The 14,104-nt window shown below is 40.6% G+C and overlaps 1 protein-coding gene across 1 annotated transcript in view; it reads right to left on the reverse strand.

The window, feature by feature from the left end:
* The window catches only part of tmem131 (transmembrane protein 131), a 168,435-nt gene extending 155,060 nt beyond the window's left edge, over positions 1-13,375 (reverse strand). The window contains exon 1 of the mRNA XM_080197595.1: positions 13,189-13,375. Within this exon, the coding sequence (XP_080053721.1) occupies positions 13,189-13,345 (157 nt within the window). The 5' untranslated portion in view covers positions 13,346-13,375. The remainder of the gene's footprint in view (positions 1-13,188) is intronic.
* Between the last annotated feature and the right edge of the window lie 729 nt (positions 13,376-14,104).

The raw sequence follows: 14,104 nt of genomic DNA on the forward strand, positions 1-14,104 counted from the left end.
TGAAGAATAACTTGTAGATATAAAGAGCCCAAAGGCAGACTGTATCTGATCAGCTTTTACTAAATGCATTCTTCAATTGAAAAAAATCATGTCTCGTGCTTTAAAAAGCTTTGGCTAGAGTTCATTTTCAGAGCAACTTAAAAAAAACTGTTTTGGCCAAGGATCAAAATTATTCATGAAACTACTCAATAAATAGGTATGCTAGCAGGGAACTGTAGCAACATACCGACTGGCATATAAACACAAGTGAGGAAACAGGGAATTAAGCCAGCATTTTCTATACGTGACTGGCTTATGATCACAAATCATCCATTAGGTAAGGGACAGACAGAAATCATCCAAGTGGTGGAGGACACAGTCTGCAGTCAACCAATGGACAAACTACAGCTACTTTTATATTAATGTTGCTGAAATGCCAAAATAAATTTAGAACCACATTGCACAGAAGGAGAGTATTCAGCCCAACATGTTCATGCCAGGTCACTGAGCCCGATGGACAAGAAAATCATTTTTTCAGAAAATGGGAGTTTTTCAACAGTAGCCTTCTTCAGTGCTTCACAAACAGAAATAAGGGTGTCTGAGCACCCTAAAAGGATACAACCTATTTCAGAAGAATCCCTGGCAGTGTAGTTTTTGTCCCATCAAGACCAATGCAATGGCATTGTGCCACTTCTCACCAGCTCACCCCCCTCCAAACATGGGTCAACCCTTCTTGCCTCACTCTGTTTTCTACTGACCACAATTATAAAAATAATCTCACCAAGATATCTTCACTGCTTCCTATAATGTAATCACTTAGTATGAGAAGATAAACCCCACCTCAGCTCATCATGCTGGCCTCAGTCCACTGCCCTCTTATCCTCCCCAATCTCTCCCCCATGCAAACTGGCCAAGCCATATTCACAGCCACCTCGCTAGTCCAATTGTATCAAATCACACAACGCCACCTCTGATCATTACCTTGTATTACTCGCCACCAACATTCTCTCCCACCACTCCCATTCACACTCCAACCCTACTTTCTTCTGCATTGGTGGCTGGATACAGCATTCAACTCTGCACTTTTAAAATCCCAACTCTAATTTTGGACTCTCCCTTCACAACATTTCTGCAGCCAATTTGCTCAACTGCCACCTTTGATGTCATAGCCTCCAATGAAACCATTACTCACCCAGAACGTTTCCTTGGTGCGCCTCTCATCCCCAGTTCCTCAAATGGTAGGGAGAGACTTGAAAAACATATGGCAGACAACTGGTTCAGCCATCCACTGTCAGATCAAGTTAGACTACAAAGCATTGCTCTCACCTACTAAAACTGCTCATTATTCTAGGATCTTTCTGGATCTGGATGATACCAAGATGATTCCTCCTTTTCTGTACTATAAACCATCTTCAACCCTGCTCCCATTTTCCTGGACTCCCAGCCTTAAAGATCAAGTTTGAGGAGTTCATGCTCTTCTTTGCCACCAAGATCAATACCATCTAATCAAGTATCTCTGCCATATTCCTCCCTGGCTAGGTCAAATAACCTACATTTTTTCTCCTGAATTTGCTCCCCTTATAGCCTTTGAGCATTTTTTGTCAATGAAACCGGCTTCCTGATTAAACTGCTTACTGCCCAACTTCCTTGTTAACACTTCTCTCATTTCAGGTACTATTCCTCCCTATTAAGTCTGTAGCCTTTGTAAATGAAAAAAAAATCAAGCAACCCCCACCCGTCAAACCTTGCTAACGACTAATCGCTCTCCAACCTCAATTTCATCCCCAAGTTGAGTATGTTATCACCACAAATCCATGCCCATTTACCCAGCAGTCCCATGCACCTGCTCCAGTAACAAAACAGCCCTCACGTCATGAATGACATCTCCAGACTGTGACAAAGGTAAACTTTATGATTCCAATTCATTTGTCAGCCATAGTTCAGTCAATAGGACTCTCCCCTGAATTAAAAAATGATTTGGGTTCAAGGATAGTCCAGATTTCTGCTGACCACCAGAACATTGTTTGAGCTGCCATCTTTGGGACAAGATGTTAAACCAAGCCATCTGGCCTCATGTCAATGTGAAATGCAAAAAAGTTATTCCACTGTCCTGGTCACTGTCAACGTTATTTCACTTGTGGAAAATGGGTGTCGCTGGCTGGCCAACATTTATGCCCATCCCTAGTTGCCCTTGAACTGAGTGGCTTGCTGGACCACTTCAGAAGGCAGTTGAGAGTCAATCACATTGCTGTGGCTTTGGAGTCACATGTCAGTCAGAGCAGTTAAGGAGGAAATTTCCTTCCTTAAAGGACATGAGTGAACCAGATGGGTTTTTCCAACAATCAACAACGGTTTCCTAGATTTTTAATTTCCAATTTTTTTAAAAAATTGAATTCAAATTCCACCATCCAGAATGGCAAAATTCCAATCTGGGTCCTCAGGACACTAGCTGAGTTTCTGGATTAACAGTAAAGTGATAATAGCACTAGAACATCGCCTGCCCCAACACAAAAAAATTCTGTAAGTTGTTTGTCCTGTTCTCTAAAGGAAACAGTGACACACCTCAAAAATGCTTGGAGATATTAGGTAGTGAAAGGTGTGATATAAATGCAAATTCTCTTAAAGAAACTTTTTTCTTCCAATAATCTAAATAGTACAAGTCAAATTAGAAGTTTATTCAAGTCTACTAATGAACAGGAATCAATACAAATTGTTCTAAAATAGAACACCTACTCAGACACTAACTCATGTCCTGTATAGTCAAATTTTCTTCAGATTAACAAAAAAAAGTCTTGTGTGCCTTGCAGACCCAAGACAGCAACATATTCCTTTTATACCATTTTCATTAAATCCTTCACTGGTTTAAACAGGTGCTCAGAAACAAAGCTAAACCAAAGGCATTTCAAATCCTCTGGATCTTTTAACAGTTCATGTACTTTACCCAGAAATAATGCAGTACAATTTTGAACACAATTAGTTTCAAAAGAATCCAATTTCTGGTGAGGAAATGTCAGTTGTGCCATTTTATTGAACCTGAAGTTAGCGTTTTGCTTACAAGCCTTCTTCAAAAAACCAAAAAAAAGTCAACAAAATTTAATACCACTTCAAGATTACAAGTTTATATAAATGAGAAACTACAAGACAAACACTACATTAACGGCCTTTGCTTATAGTTTCCAACATAGACACCCAAAGGCTGACAGGAAGTCACACTGAAAATCTTATCAAGATTTAAGTCAGAGGTGATAACTTCTGTTTGCAAGCACAAATTGTGTCCACAGGCTGTATTCATATCTCAGCTGCCACTGAATCAGAACCCATTACTTCTCTTTTTAATCTTAGCTCCCTCCCAGAGTTAATCATACAACCTTTCATCTCTCCACTATTTGTGCCCAAGTCCGACTTGTTATTTCTCTACCTTCCTACTGACATTCCAAGCTTGAATCACTCTCCAATAAGGACCTCACCCATGCATCAGTTAGTATTGTTTCAACGTGAGTACCAACCATCCTGCTGTCTTGCTAATCATTTTCCCCCAGGGCTCCAGCTGATGGCTAATCTCCTTTCCATCCTGCTCACCTCACTCATTACAATCATTGCCCCCTCCTTTGCAGTACACAATTCATTCATGAACAAATGCAGAGCCCATTATTGTCTGAATATTCTCCTGATTGAGATGTTTTTCCTACATAAAAAGGGTGCTACGATTGCAATTTGCAACATTAACAAATTTTCTACAACAATCTCACCTCATTAAATTGCTCAGCTGCCCACACCAATTAGATCCTCAAATACGTCCTATATGCTCAGTTCAATCACGTAATTAATATGTAATCCAACAACATTAACAGCAGCATCACCTAAACTGCTCAAGCAAGCAACCCACCCACTGAACATTTACAATGCCTTCAGATTTTACCCAAAGTTGATTATCTGCAGTGGTCTTAATTTTTAATGATTCTTTCATTTAAAATAATTTGCAAAGTTCTGTGAAAAGATTAAAACATGAGGAAGTCCATTATTCTGAACTCTCATCATATAGTATTCAAACCTAACCCAATACAGAGAAGCAATGCCAGCTCATTTTTAGTTTGAGAAAAGTCTCAATATTTGTGAAATACAAGATAATAGATCATTTTTACAACTAGCTCAGACTCCAGTGGAATTTAGCCAAAACTAAATGCTTATGAAAACTGGATTAAAGATGCATAGAATCTGTTCAAAGACTTCAATCCCATTTTTTAAACTGGTAAAATTCTTGCCCTTCTCCCAACTACACCACAGTTTCTGACCTCCTCCTCCAGGCACCTACTTATTCTAGCTCGAATTCACTCGCTCCTCTCTCATCCCCCATCACTTCCTTTCACCACCTTAACCTCTTCCACAAATTTGCCCTGAACACTCAGCAATCCATAGCGATTGACATAGATTCTGATGACACTCGATTCTGGGACTGAATTTTGTCAGAAGGATTTGGAGAGAGTCCTCTAGCTAAGATATGGTGCATCGAAGTTTGAGCCTGCTCCACATATTCACTATTCTCTGGGGCATTAACAAGCTTGTTCTGCTGTTGTAACAAGTGTGACCCGGAATCTCCTAAGTTTAGGCAGCTGAAGTGTTGTTTGAGAGTCAATTGCAATCTAACCCTATTAATTCCATAAATATGATTAAAATTGCCAAAACTACACAAGTATACAGACCCTGTTGCGTTTAAAATCTCAGGAGCAATCTTATCGTCTTCCCCTGTACTTTTTCCAGAGTTTCTACATCTGAGATTAAAACTAAACAGAGCATTCTGACTGAAGCCGAACAAAGATCTTGTATCGTGACAAAGTAATGCAACTGGATCACCCCAAGAGCACACCATGGAATCAGATTTACTTTCTTTAGCTTCACAGCATTGATCATGAAGAGAATGATACTGCAAAACATGCAGATATTTCTCTTTCTCCACTGGCTTTAATCCTGTTCTCTGTATTATGTAACTGCATCCAGCAGTTAATCCCTCCTCCCTATGCATAACAATAACAACAATTCAATTGAAATTTCATTTGCCAAATATAAGTGCATCTTTCACCACATTTGAACAAATTCACTGGAGAAATATGTGCTTAAAGGTTTAAGTTAGGAGAGGCTGTATTTAGATGGCTGAGGGATAATTTAAAATGAATTTTTTTTAAAAAAGAAACATTTCTTCTAATGGGGCACATAAAATGTGTGCTAGGTCACCGAGGAGTGAAATCAGGGAGTTCTGATGGAAAGGACAGCAAAAATCTAAAATTTAACTCTGCAAGATGGTGGATGCTACATTGATTGTATTTTTAAAAATACATTTTTGTTAAATAAGGATAATTAAGAAACTTTTGACAAAAGTGGGTCAGTGGAGTTGAGGCATAGTGCAAAGTTCCAACTTAAATGTCAGAAAGAGGGTGGAGGGGCTGAACAGCTTGCAGCTGGTACTCTGCCCGTATCCTATTCCAGGTCTCACGAGGCCAATCTCCTCACTAATCTATATTGGCTCCTTGCCCTTCAATGTATTGAATTTGAAATATTGATTTCCAAATCCCTTTATTATCTCTACATTTTTTCCATACTAAACTTGCGAGCTGCTCTTGAATATTAAAATAACATACCTGTTATTTTTCAGCTGTGGTCTATTATTTCAGATTGCCAGAATTTGCATTTATCTTTTCTTTGTAAATATACTTGCACTGATTGATATAAATACCTTACAAGAGGCTGAAAGTGGTCAACTTCCTGATGTTACAGACTCCCTGCATTTTTCAGGGATTCCAAGAAAATCTGCAAGCTATTCTTTTAAGGTTTAATTTGGCTCAGCACCTTCTCACTCAAGCACAGTACTTTACAAGATCATTTAAGCAACTAGCTGTCTTATTTTAACTGTAGAACCGAACATTCCAGATTCCACATTCAATATAAACCAAGTAGTTGAAACATTAACTTGCAATAAGATAGATGTCTGATATCATTGCAACAAGGTTCAAATACACAAACAAAAAAGGATCCTTGGTTTAGTTCCTCAATTATTTTCCTTCTGTAGCAAAGCTCCGAGGCTGAAAATGGTCAAACTTCCTGACGTTATACTTCAGACTCTCTGCATTTTTCAGGGATTCCAAGAAAATCTGAAAGTTTCTGTCTCATGTCCCACATTTCAGCCATGGTATTTTGACAGAGTGATAGAAATATTAAAAGCTCCTGTGTATCCTTCATAAAGTTAATCTTCAAATTTTCCTTTCTATGTTGGTGTTTTTGCTCAAGCCCACACTTTAAAATTTAAAAGTGTCAAAAGCATTTATCATACTCTTCCCACTATTGCTTGCTTTGTTTGTACTTTCATCAAGCATTTTCAAAAACATACACATTTGCTTAAGTTTATTTTCATTTCCACTTTTCAATTCCCCCAAAAACCAACAAATCTATCTAATTACTCATGCAAGGATATGTGTGATGAACTTTACAGCAAAACGAGTCACTTGTCTGAAACAAGTCATACTGGTAATAGGAGACAGCAGTCTGAAAGTGCGTTTGAACATGCTGTAAATGCTACAAGAAAAACTTGCATCTCTATAGTACCCTTTACAACTTCAGGACATCTCAAAACAAAGACAGCCAATTAACTACCTTTGAAGTGTCATCACTGTATAACACAAGAAATGAAACAGCCACATTAAAGCAAAATACTGCAAAAGCTGGAGATCTGTAAAAAAAAAAGTGTGCTGGAAAAAGCCGGCAGGTCTGACAGCATCTGTGAAGAGAGGAATAGGATTAACATTGAGTTCAATATATTGGACTTTCAATCCAGTTCTCTCCCCCTCAGATGTCAGACCTGATCACTTTTTTTAAATAAAACAGCCAATTTTGTGCGCAGCAAGCTTCCATCAACATCCAAGTGACTAACATTGATAGTCTATTTTTGTGACAGCGATTGACGAGGCCACTGGGAAAATCTCCCCTGAACCTCTCCAAAATAGCAGAACCTTTTAGGTGCACCCAAGAAAGCAGGCAAGGCCTCTCAGTTCAACAACCAAAGGACAACACTGGCAATAGGTCAGCCCTCCCCCTATATCGTCCTGGAGTGTTCAGCTTTGATTTGTGCACTCAGATGTCTGGAATGGGACTTACCCCACAACCTCAGACACAAAGCTGAGTGCTACCAACTAAACCACAGCTGACTAAATGTAGTAAGCGTGGGAAAAATAATTTGAGCAGGCTCTTGGGAACAAAGCAAATAGGTGGAGAAGGCCATTTGGCCCCTCAAGCCCACTCTGCCATTCATCTAGGTTATAGCTGATATTCTATCTCCATATCCCTTGGAATCTTTAATAGCTGGAAATCTATTGATCTGTCTTGAACATACACAATAATTGAGCATCCGTAGCCCGCTAGTGCGGAAAATTCAAAAGATTTACCATCCTCTGAAGAAATTACTCATCTTAATCCTTAATGGTCTACTTATTCTGAGACTGTATCCCCTGATTGTAGACCCTCCCAGCCAGGGGAACACACTTCCTACATCAACTCTATCAAGCCCGCTGAAGAACTTTATGTTTCAATAAGATTGGCTCTCATTCTTCTCAACTCTAAAGAATAGAGGCCCAGACTCCTCAATCTCTTATTAGAATAATCCCACTTTACTACAGGCACTCTATGGCAACTATATCCCTCCTTAGGCAAAGAGCCCAGAACTGTAGACAATACTCCAGGTGCAATCTCACCAAGACTTCATACAATTGCAGCAGGAGTTTTATTCCTGTACTCAAATCTTCTTACAATAAGGACCAGCATACTATTTGCTGCACCTGCCTGTAAGCCCTCAGTGGCTCATTAACAACCAAAGGGACTTTGGTGTCCTTGTTTATGCTTCCCAATCTCTCCCTATGCTCTACATTTGTTTTTCAACCAAAAGATAACTTCACATTTTCCCCACATTAGATTCCATCTAACATGTTCGTACCCAGTCACTTAACCCAAATCCCCTTGGAAACTTTATGTACCTCGTGTCATCAGTTAACTTGAAAATGTTATATTTGGAGCCCACATCTAAATCATTGATATAGATGCAAAAACCTGGAGCCCAAGCACTGATCCTTGCACTACCCTACCAATGACATCCTGCTAACCCAAGAATATTTATTCTTGTCCTATGACAGAGCAAGACCTGGGCAATACCTACACTTGGGCTGACAAGTGGCAAATAATATTTGCACCTTGCAAATGCAAGGTAATGACCATCTCCAACAAGAGAGAATCTATTCACTGACCCTTAGAATTTAATGGCATTAGTATCACTGAATCCCGCATGATCAACACCCTGGGAGTTACCATTGACCAGAAATGGAACAGGGCTTATCTGGATGAGTGAAGCTCCAACAACACAAAAAGCTCATCACCATTTAGGACAAAGCAGCCTGCTTGATTGACACCACATCCATTCACTCCCTTCACCACCAATGCACAGTTGGCAGCCACGTGTACCATCTACAAGATGCACTGCAGGAACTCACCAAGTTCTCTTAAGCAGCACCATCCAAACCCATGACCACTTTCACCAAGACAGACAAGGTCAGCAGACAAATAGGAATTCCACTCTCGGCCGCACACCGTCTGACTTGTTTATTCACTGTCGCTGGAACAACTTCTCTAACAATACTGTGAGTGTATCTACATTCCAGAGACTACTACACTTCAAGGCAGATCACCACTACCTTCTCAAGGACAATTAGGGATAGGCAATAAATAACCAGCACATCTTTCACGTGCAAGGAAACCAGAGCATCCAAAGGAAACCCATGCAGACACCAGGAGAGAATGTGCAAACCCCAGAGTGACCCAAGCCTGTTGGCCTCATTAATGGACATAGGCATCACCAAAAAAACAAAAACCTTCTGAAATCCAAATACACCACATCCACTGGTTTTCCCCATCTACCCTGCTATTAATATCTCAAAAAAGTCCAACAAGTTTGTCAAACATTCCCTTTCACAAATCTATGTTGACTGTCCAATCATTCAACCTATTTTCTGATCACAGCCTTTATTATAGATTCTAGCAATTTGCTTACTATTGGTGTCAGGCTAACAGGTCTACAGTTCTCCATTCCACTCTCCGTCCCTAATTAAATAAGTAAGGTTATATTTGCTACCTTCAAATCTGCGGGCACCATTCCAGAATCTTGGTTTGAATGTTGGATGATGACCACAATCAACATATCCACCTCTTTCAACACTGGACTGAGATCACTGGTCCAGGGGATTTAGCAACTTAACTGGTATTAATTCTTTAGTATTATCTTTTTAACTAAATTTCTTTCAGTCTCGTTTGTCCCTCAGTTTGAGTATCTCTGACTTTGTATCTTCCTCTGTAAGACAGAGGCAAAGTATTTGTTTAGAAGAGAGAGCTTGGAATGGAAAGACAGGTTTAGACTCCATTTAACTATCCCAATGCATCCAAAATTGGTTCATGTTGCAAAACAATTAGCCAACAGCCAATTATACAAAATCTTGTTTAGAATTTCCATCTCATTAGCAATGCACATAGCAAAATTATAGAAATCAGATGTACTCAAAAGGCTACTTGGATCCAATTCACAGAATAATTAGGGAATAAAATTCACTTAAGTGCCATTAATACACCCTTTGGTACATTTGTATGCAACTAGAAGGTGACACTCGTACATCACCCAACTTTTCTCTCTCCACCATAGAAACTGGACTGGCACCTTATTTAAAGCTGGAACTTATTGTAACTGAACACTTAAAACCAGTAGGTAATTTGCCATAGTCCATGAAGCATCATAGACATCTCTTCAAGGGAGAGAAAGACTCAATTGGTTGTATAGCTTGAGGTGCACTACTCCATATCAGTGGCAAGAAAAGGAGGCAGGCCTCCATGAACTACCATAGCCAAGACAGGGATTGAACGTGTGATACTAGCCTCATTCATCATCACACTCTAGCCATCTTGCCAACTGAGCACCACAAAACCAAAGCCACCACATTCAGGTCTGATCAAAACCTTATTCTCTTCCTTGGTGCTCACAAAAGCTGAAGCAGCCAGTGCCAAACCCAAGTTGATCATATTCTCAAGCTGTATTTCAAAATTCCATTCCTATCTTTCTACAAACCAGTACATTCTTCAACAGCATTTTTCACCTTTACTCCATGTTATATCAAGACATCTCAAATACTCTTCGAAGTTCTCCAGTATGCAAATTCCAGTTTGTCAAAAATTCTACCATCTGCATCCTGCCACTGACCGCATACTTGCCCAACTTTAGACATTCAAAACCCACTCCAGAATTATAGCAAGTCCTGGGTTCAAAATTCAGTCCAGTGTCAAAGGAGTGCTGCATTGTTGGAAGGTGCCAATATTCAATTCGAATGTTAAAGCCCCAAGTTTGTTCAGATGACCATAAAAGATCCCAAGCTCTATTCAGAGAGCAGGGAAATTGTCAGTGCCAGGCAAAGATGCATCCCTGAACCAATACCAGATTAATTGCTGTCTGTGGGATCTTGCTATGCACAAGTTAGGGTGACTAACGGGCTGAAGTATTTTGGGATACAGAACAAAGCACCACTCAAAAGTCCTCTTGAAAACAATCTTGTTTACCTAAAACCCCAACATTTGCTAAGCTACACCAAGTTTAACATTTTAGTGCCACAAGTAGGCTTATATCAACACTGCAATGAAGTTACTGTGAAAATCCCCTAGTCACCATGTTCTGGCACCTGTTTGGGTACATGGAGGGAGAATTTAGCTTGGCCAGTGCACCTAACCAACACATCTTTCAGACTGTGGAAGGAAACTGGAACACCTGGAGGAAATCCACACAGACACGGGGAGAACGTGCAGACTCTACACAGACAGTGACCCAAGCTGGAAACTGAACCCAGGTCCCTGGTGCTGTGAGGCAGCAGCCTAACCACTGCGTCACCCAGGCTCCCAAAACATAGCACAAGGCCCTTGGCTAGAAATCCTTTCAAGATCCACTCTCACCTTACAACTTAGCCAACTCTAGTTTCTCCATTTATGTCCCATTGGATGGAGTTTCGGGACGTTAGATGCATTCCTCCCTCCTAGGTATTGCTACAACACAATCCCAATTGGAGTTCTTCCCCTGCACCCCCCCATCAACCCCACATTGCTACTTTCTCTAAGTTGTACAGACATCTTCAAACACTTCCTTCCCAAATCCTCTATTGCTTGGTCTGCCTGCAGCATAAAATAGGTCAGTACTTTATATTTTAAATGTTCCTATTCAAATGCAAGTTGTTGCTGCAAATTACTGACTGCCCAGAGTGTCTAAAAATCTACTCCAGCCCAGACAGTCTTGACAATCCAACCTGAAATTTCAAGTATTCCTATCTTAAACCACCGCAAGAGTGACGCTTGTATGCACACAAGCAGATAAGTGCCAAGCACTTCAGGAAATAACTCACTTCTTAAACAATGTCCTCAAAATTTTAAATGGAACTTTCGGACTGGATTGGAAAAAAAAACACATCCCAGATGACAAGCTTCCAATATATAACATTTAACTCTTGTATGACAAATGTGAGAATCTGATAAGTGATCAAACAACTTCCTGGTGTATAAACACTCCCTTCCCCCCACCCCCAAACTAATTTGTCAAAAGTGTTACTAAACTGTTTATGTCTGTATTTACACCTATTGTGACAAGATTCCACTATCAGATTTTTAGCTAAGAGAAAGCTCAAAAATTAATTTGGCCAATTTCAAAAAAATGTACCATTTTTACTTTAAAAATGCAGAAGTTGGTGCCTGATAAAAGCCTTTCTCCCCATACTTAATTCAACACCTAAAATCCTTTAGTTCCCAAAGCTTCAACTTAGCTTGACAATTACCTACCAATTATTGATCAACGTGAGTGACCTAGTATAAAATGGAAGTTTACTAATTTTGCCAGTTGATTCAATGGTGTAAAACTTAATAGAACTTATTACGCTCACCACAGTACTTCCTATTATATTTTAGCAAGCACCAACTACATCCACACAGGAAGGAAACACAGCGAATATAAAATGGCACCATACAGCACAAGGGCATTTTAAAACAAATATATAGACACCATCCCCATTTCCCCTTTCACACACAGCCTTCAATTCGTCCTTTCCATCCCCCGTCACATCAATGATGAACTACAAAACTATACAGCGGTTCCAAAATTAAGCTCTGACCGACAACTCGATTAGAAATACTCAGGTGTCAAATCTCAAATGGGGATTGGGGATTGGGGATTGGGGATTGGGGGGGGGGGGGGGGGGAATGTACTAAGTCTCAAATGGGGGTGGGAAAGAGAGAAATCTGGCAAGTCTCTGGGATGGGAACGTGCAAGAAAACTTTTTAAATCATTCTGATAGGATACAAAATCATGTATTTTTGCATTCTGCAAAACTGCTTTAACACATTTTTTTTTGAAAAGAGAGAGAGAGAGAGAAAAAGAGAGGCCTCACAGGTTTAAGAGAATGGGCAAATTAAATACTTCCGATTTTCCACAACTTGCTTCTCAGTCAGGCTATATTTAACGTGGGTGCATTACTGAGGGGGATTTTATATTTTTTTGTTTGCAAATAAAGGCAGCATTAGAAAAATCTACAATCCAGTAAAGGAGAGGAGGGTGGTAACAAATCTATGCTGAATTTCCCTCACCCTCACACACACACACACACACACACACACCCCTCACTGGGCTGTATCTGGCCCTCTGGCTGCTGTCCTTCTCTCCCCTTCTAGGCCGAGTGAAGCCTGGGGCTGGTGTAGGGAATGAGGGGCCGCCGACTGCGAGCACCAGGCGGCCTTCCACACACACACACACACCCCCACCCACCCCCAAAAGAAAATTATATACCCCCTCACACCTGAGCCTCCCTCTTCCCCAACCCCACAGCCTTCCCCTTTCATCACAAAAAAGGAAATTTTAAATCCTCTTTCAACCATTTACTTTGTTTTGGGGCTGAAATTGACAGAAAGAGGTGAGGGGAAAACTCATTTTTTTTGTATGTTTTTTTTTCCAGTCAGATTCCCCTCAAAAACTCAATCAGAAAATATATATTTTTCCCCCTCCTCGTTAAATTATTGATTAAAAAGCTTTTTTTTGGGGGGGGGGGTAAGGTGTTGGTGAAGCTTAATTAATCATATTTTTCTTCTTCCCCCGCGCCTTTAACTCACCTTCTGTCGTCCCTTCCGCTATGTGGGAACAGGCCATAATAAATAGATGAAGGAATCCTACGACTGGCCCTCGGCGCCCGGCTGGAGGGCTGAGGCTCCACCGTGGCGGTTGTTGGTGTCCCGGGCTCCCGGAGCCTGCTCCCTTCCACTTCGCCATGCCGCTGCTGCTGCCTGCTTACTGCTCCCTCTGATTGACAAGCTAGAGCTGGAGGGAGGGACAGACAGCGACCCCTCAGTCAATGTATTATATACACACACACCACACACACACAGAGTCACACATACACACAGCAGGCTGATTCACTCTGTCCTTTCATTCAATCCCATGCAGAATGTGGGCTGGATGGCTCACACTTTATATATACATATATATATATATACACACACACACCAAAAATAATGACCCTTCAAAACACACACACCAAAAATAATGACCCTTCAAAACACACGCACCAAAAATAATGACCCTTCAAAACACACACACCAAAAATAATGATCCTCCAACACACACACACCAAAAATAATGACCCTCCAACACACACATCACGTTAATAACTCCAACCAAACACATCAAAATTAAGACCCCCCCAACACACACACACACAGACACAAAATGATGACCCCCCCCAACACAGGCACACACTCAAAACAATGACCCCTCCCAACATGCACATCAAAATGATGACCCCCAACATATACGCCAAAATGATGACCCCTAACATGCACATCAGACTGATGACCCCCAACATATACACCAAAATGATGACCCCTAACATGCACATCAAAATGATGACTCCCAACACACACACACCAAAATAATGATCCCCAACACACACACCAAATTAATGGCCCTCCCCATCACTGACACCAAAATAATGACCCCCGCAAACACCAAAATAATGGCCCCAACACAGAC

This window comes from Carcharhinus amblyrhynchos, chromosome 10 (genome assembly GCF_965287045.1).
Source record: "Carcharhinus amblyrhynchos chromosome 10, sCarAmb.v2.hapA, whole genome shotgun sequence".
NCBI classification, from domain to species: domain Eukaryota; kingdom Metazoa; phylum Chordata; class Chondrichthyes; order Carcharhiniformes; family Carcharhinidae; genus Carcharhinus; species Carcharhinus amblyrhynchos.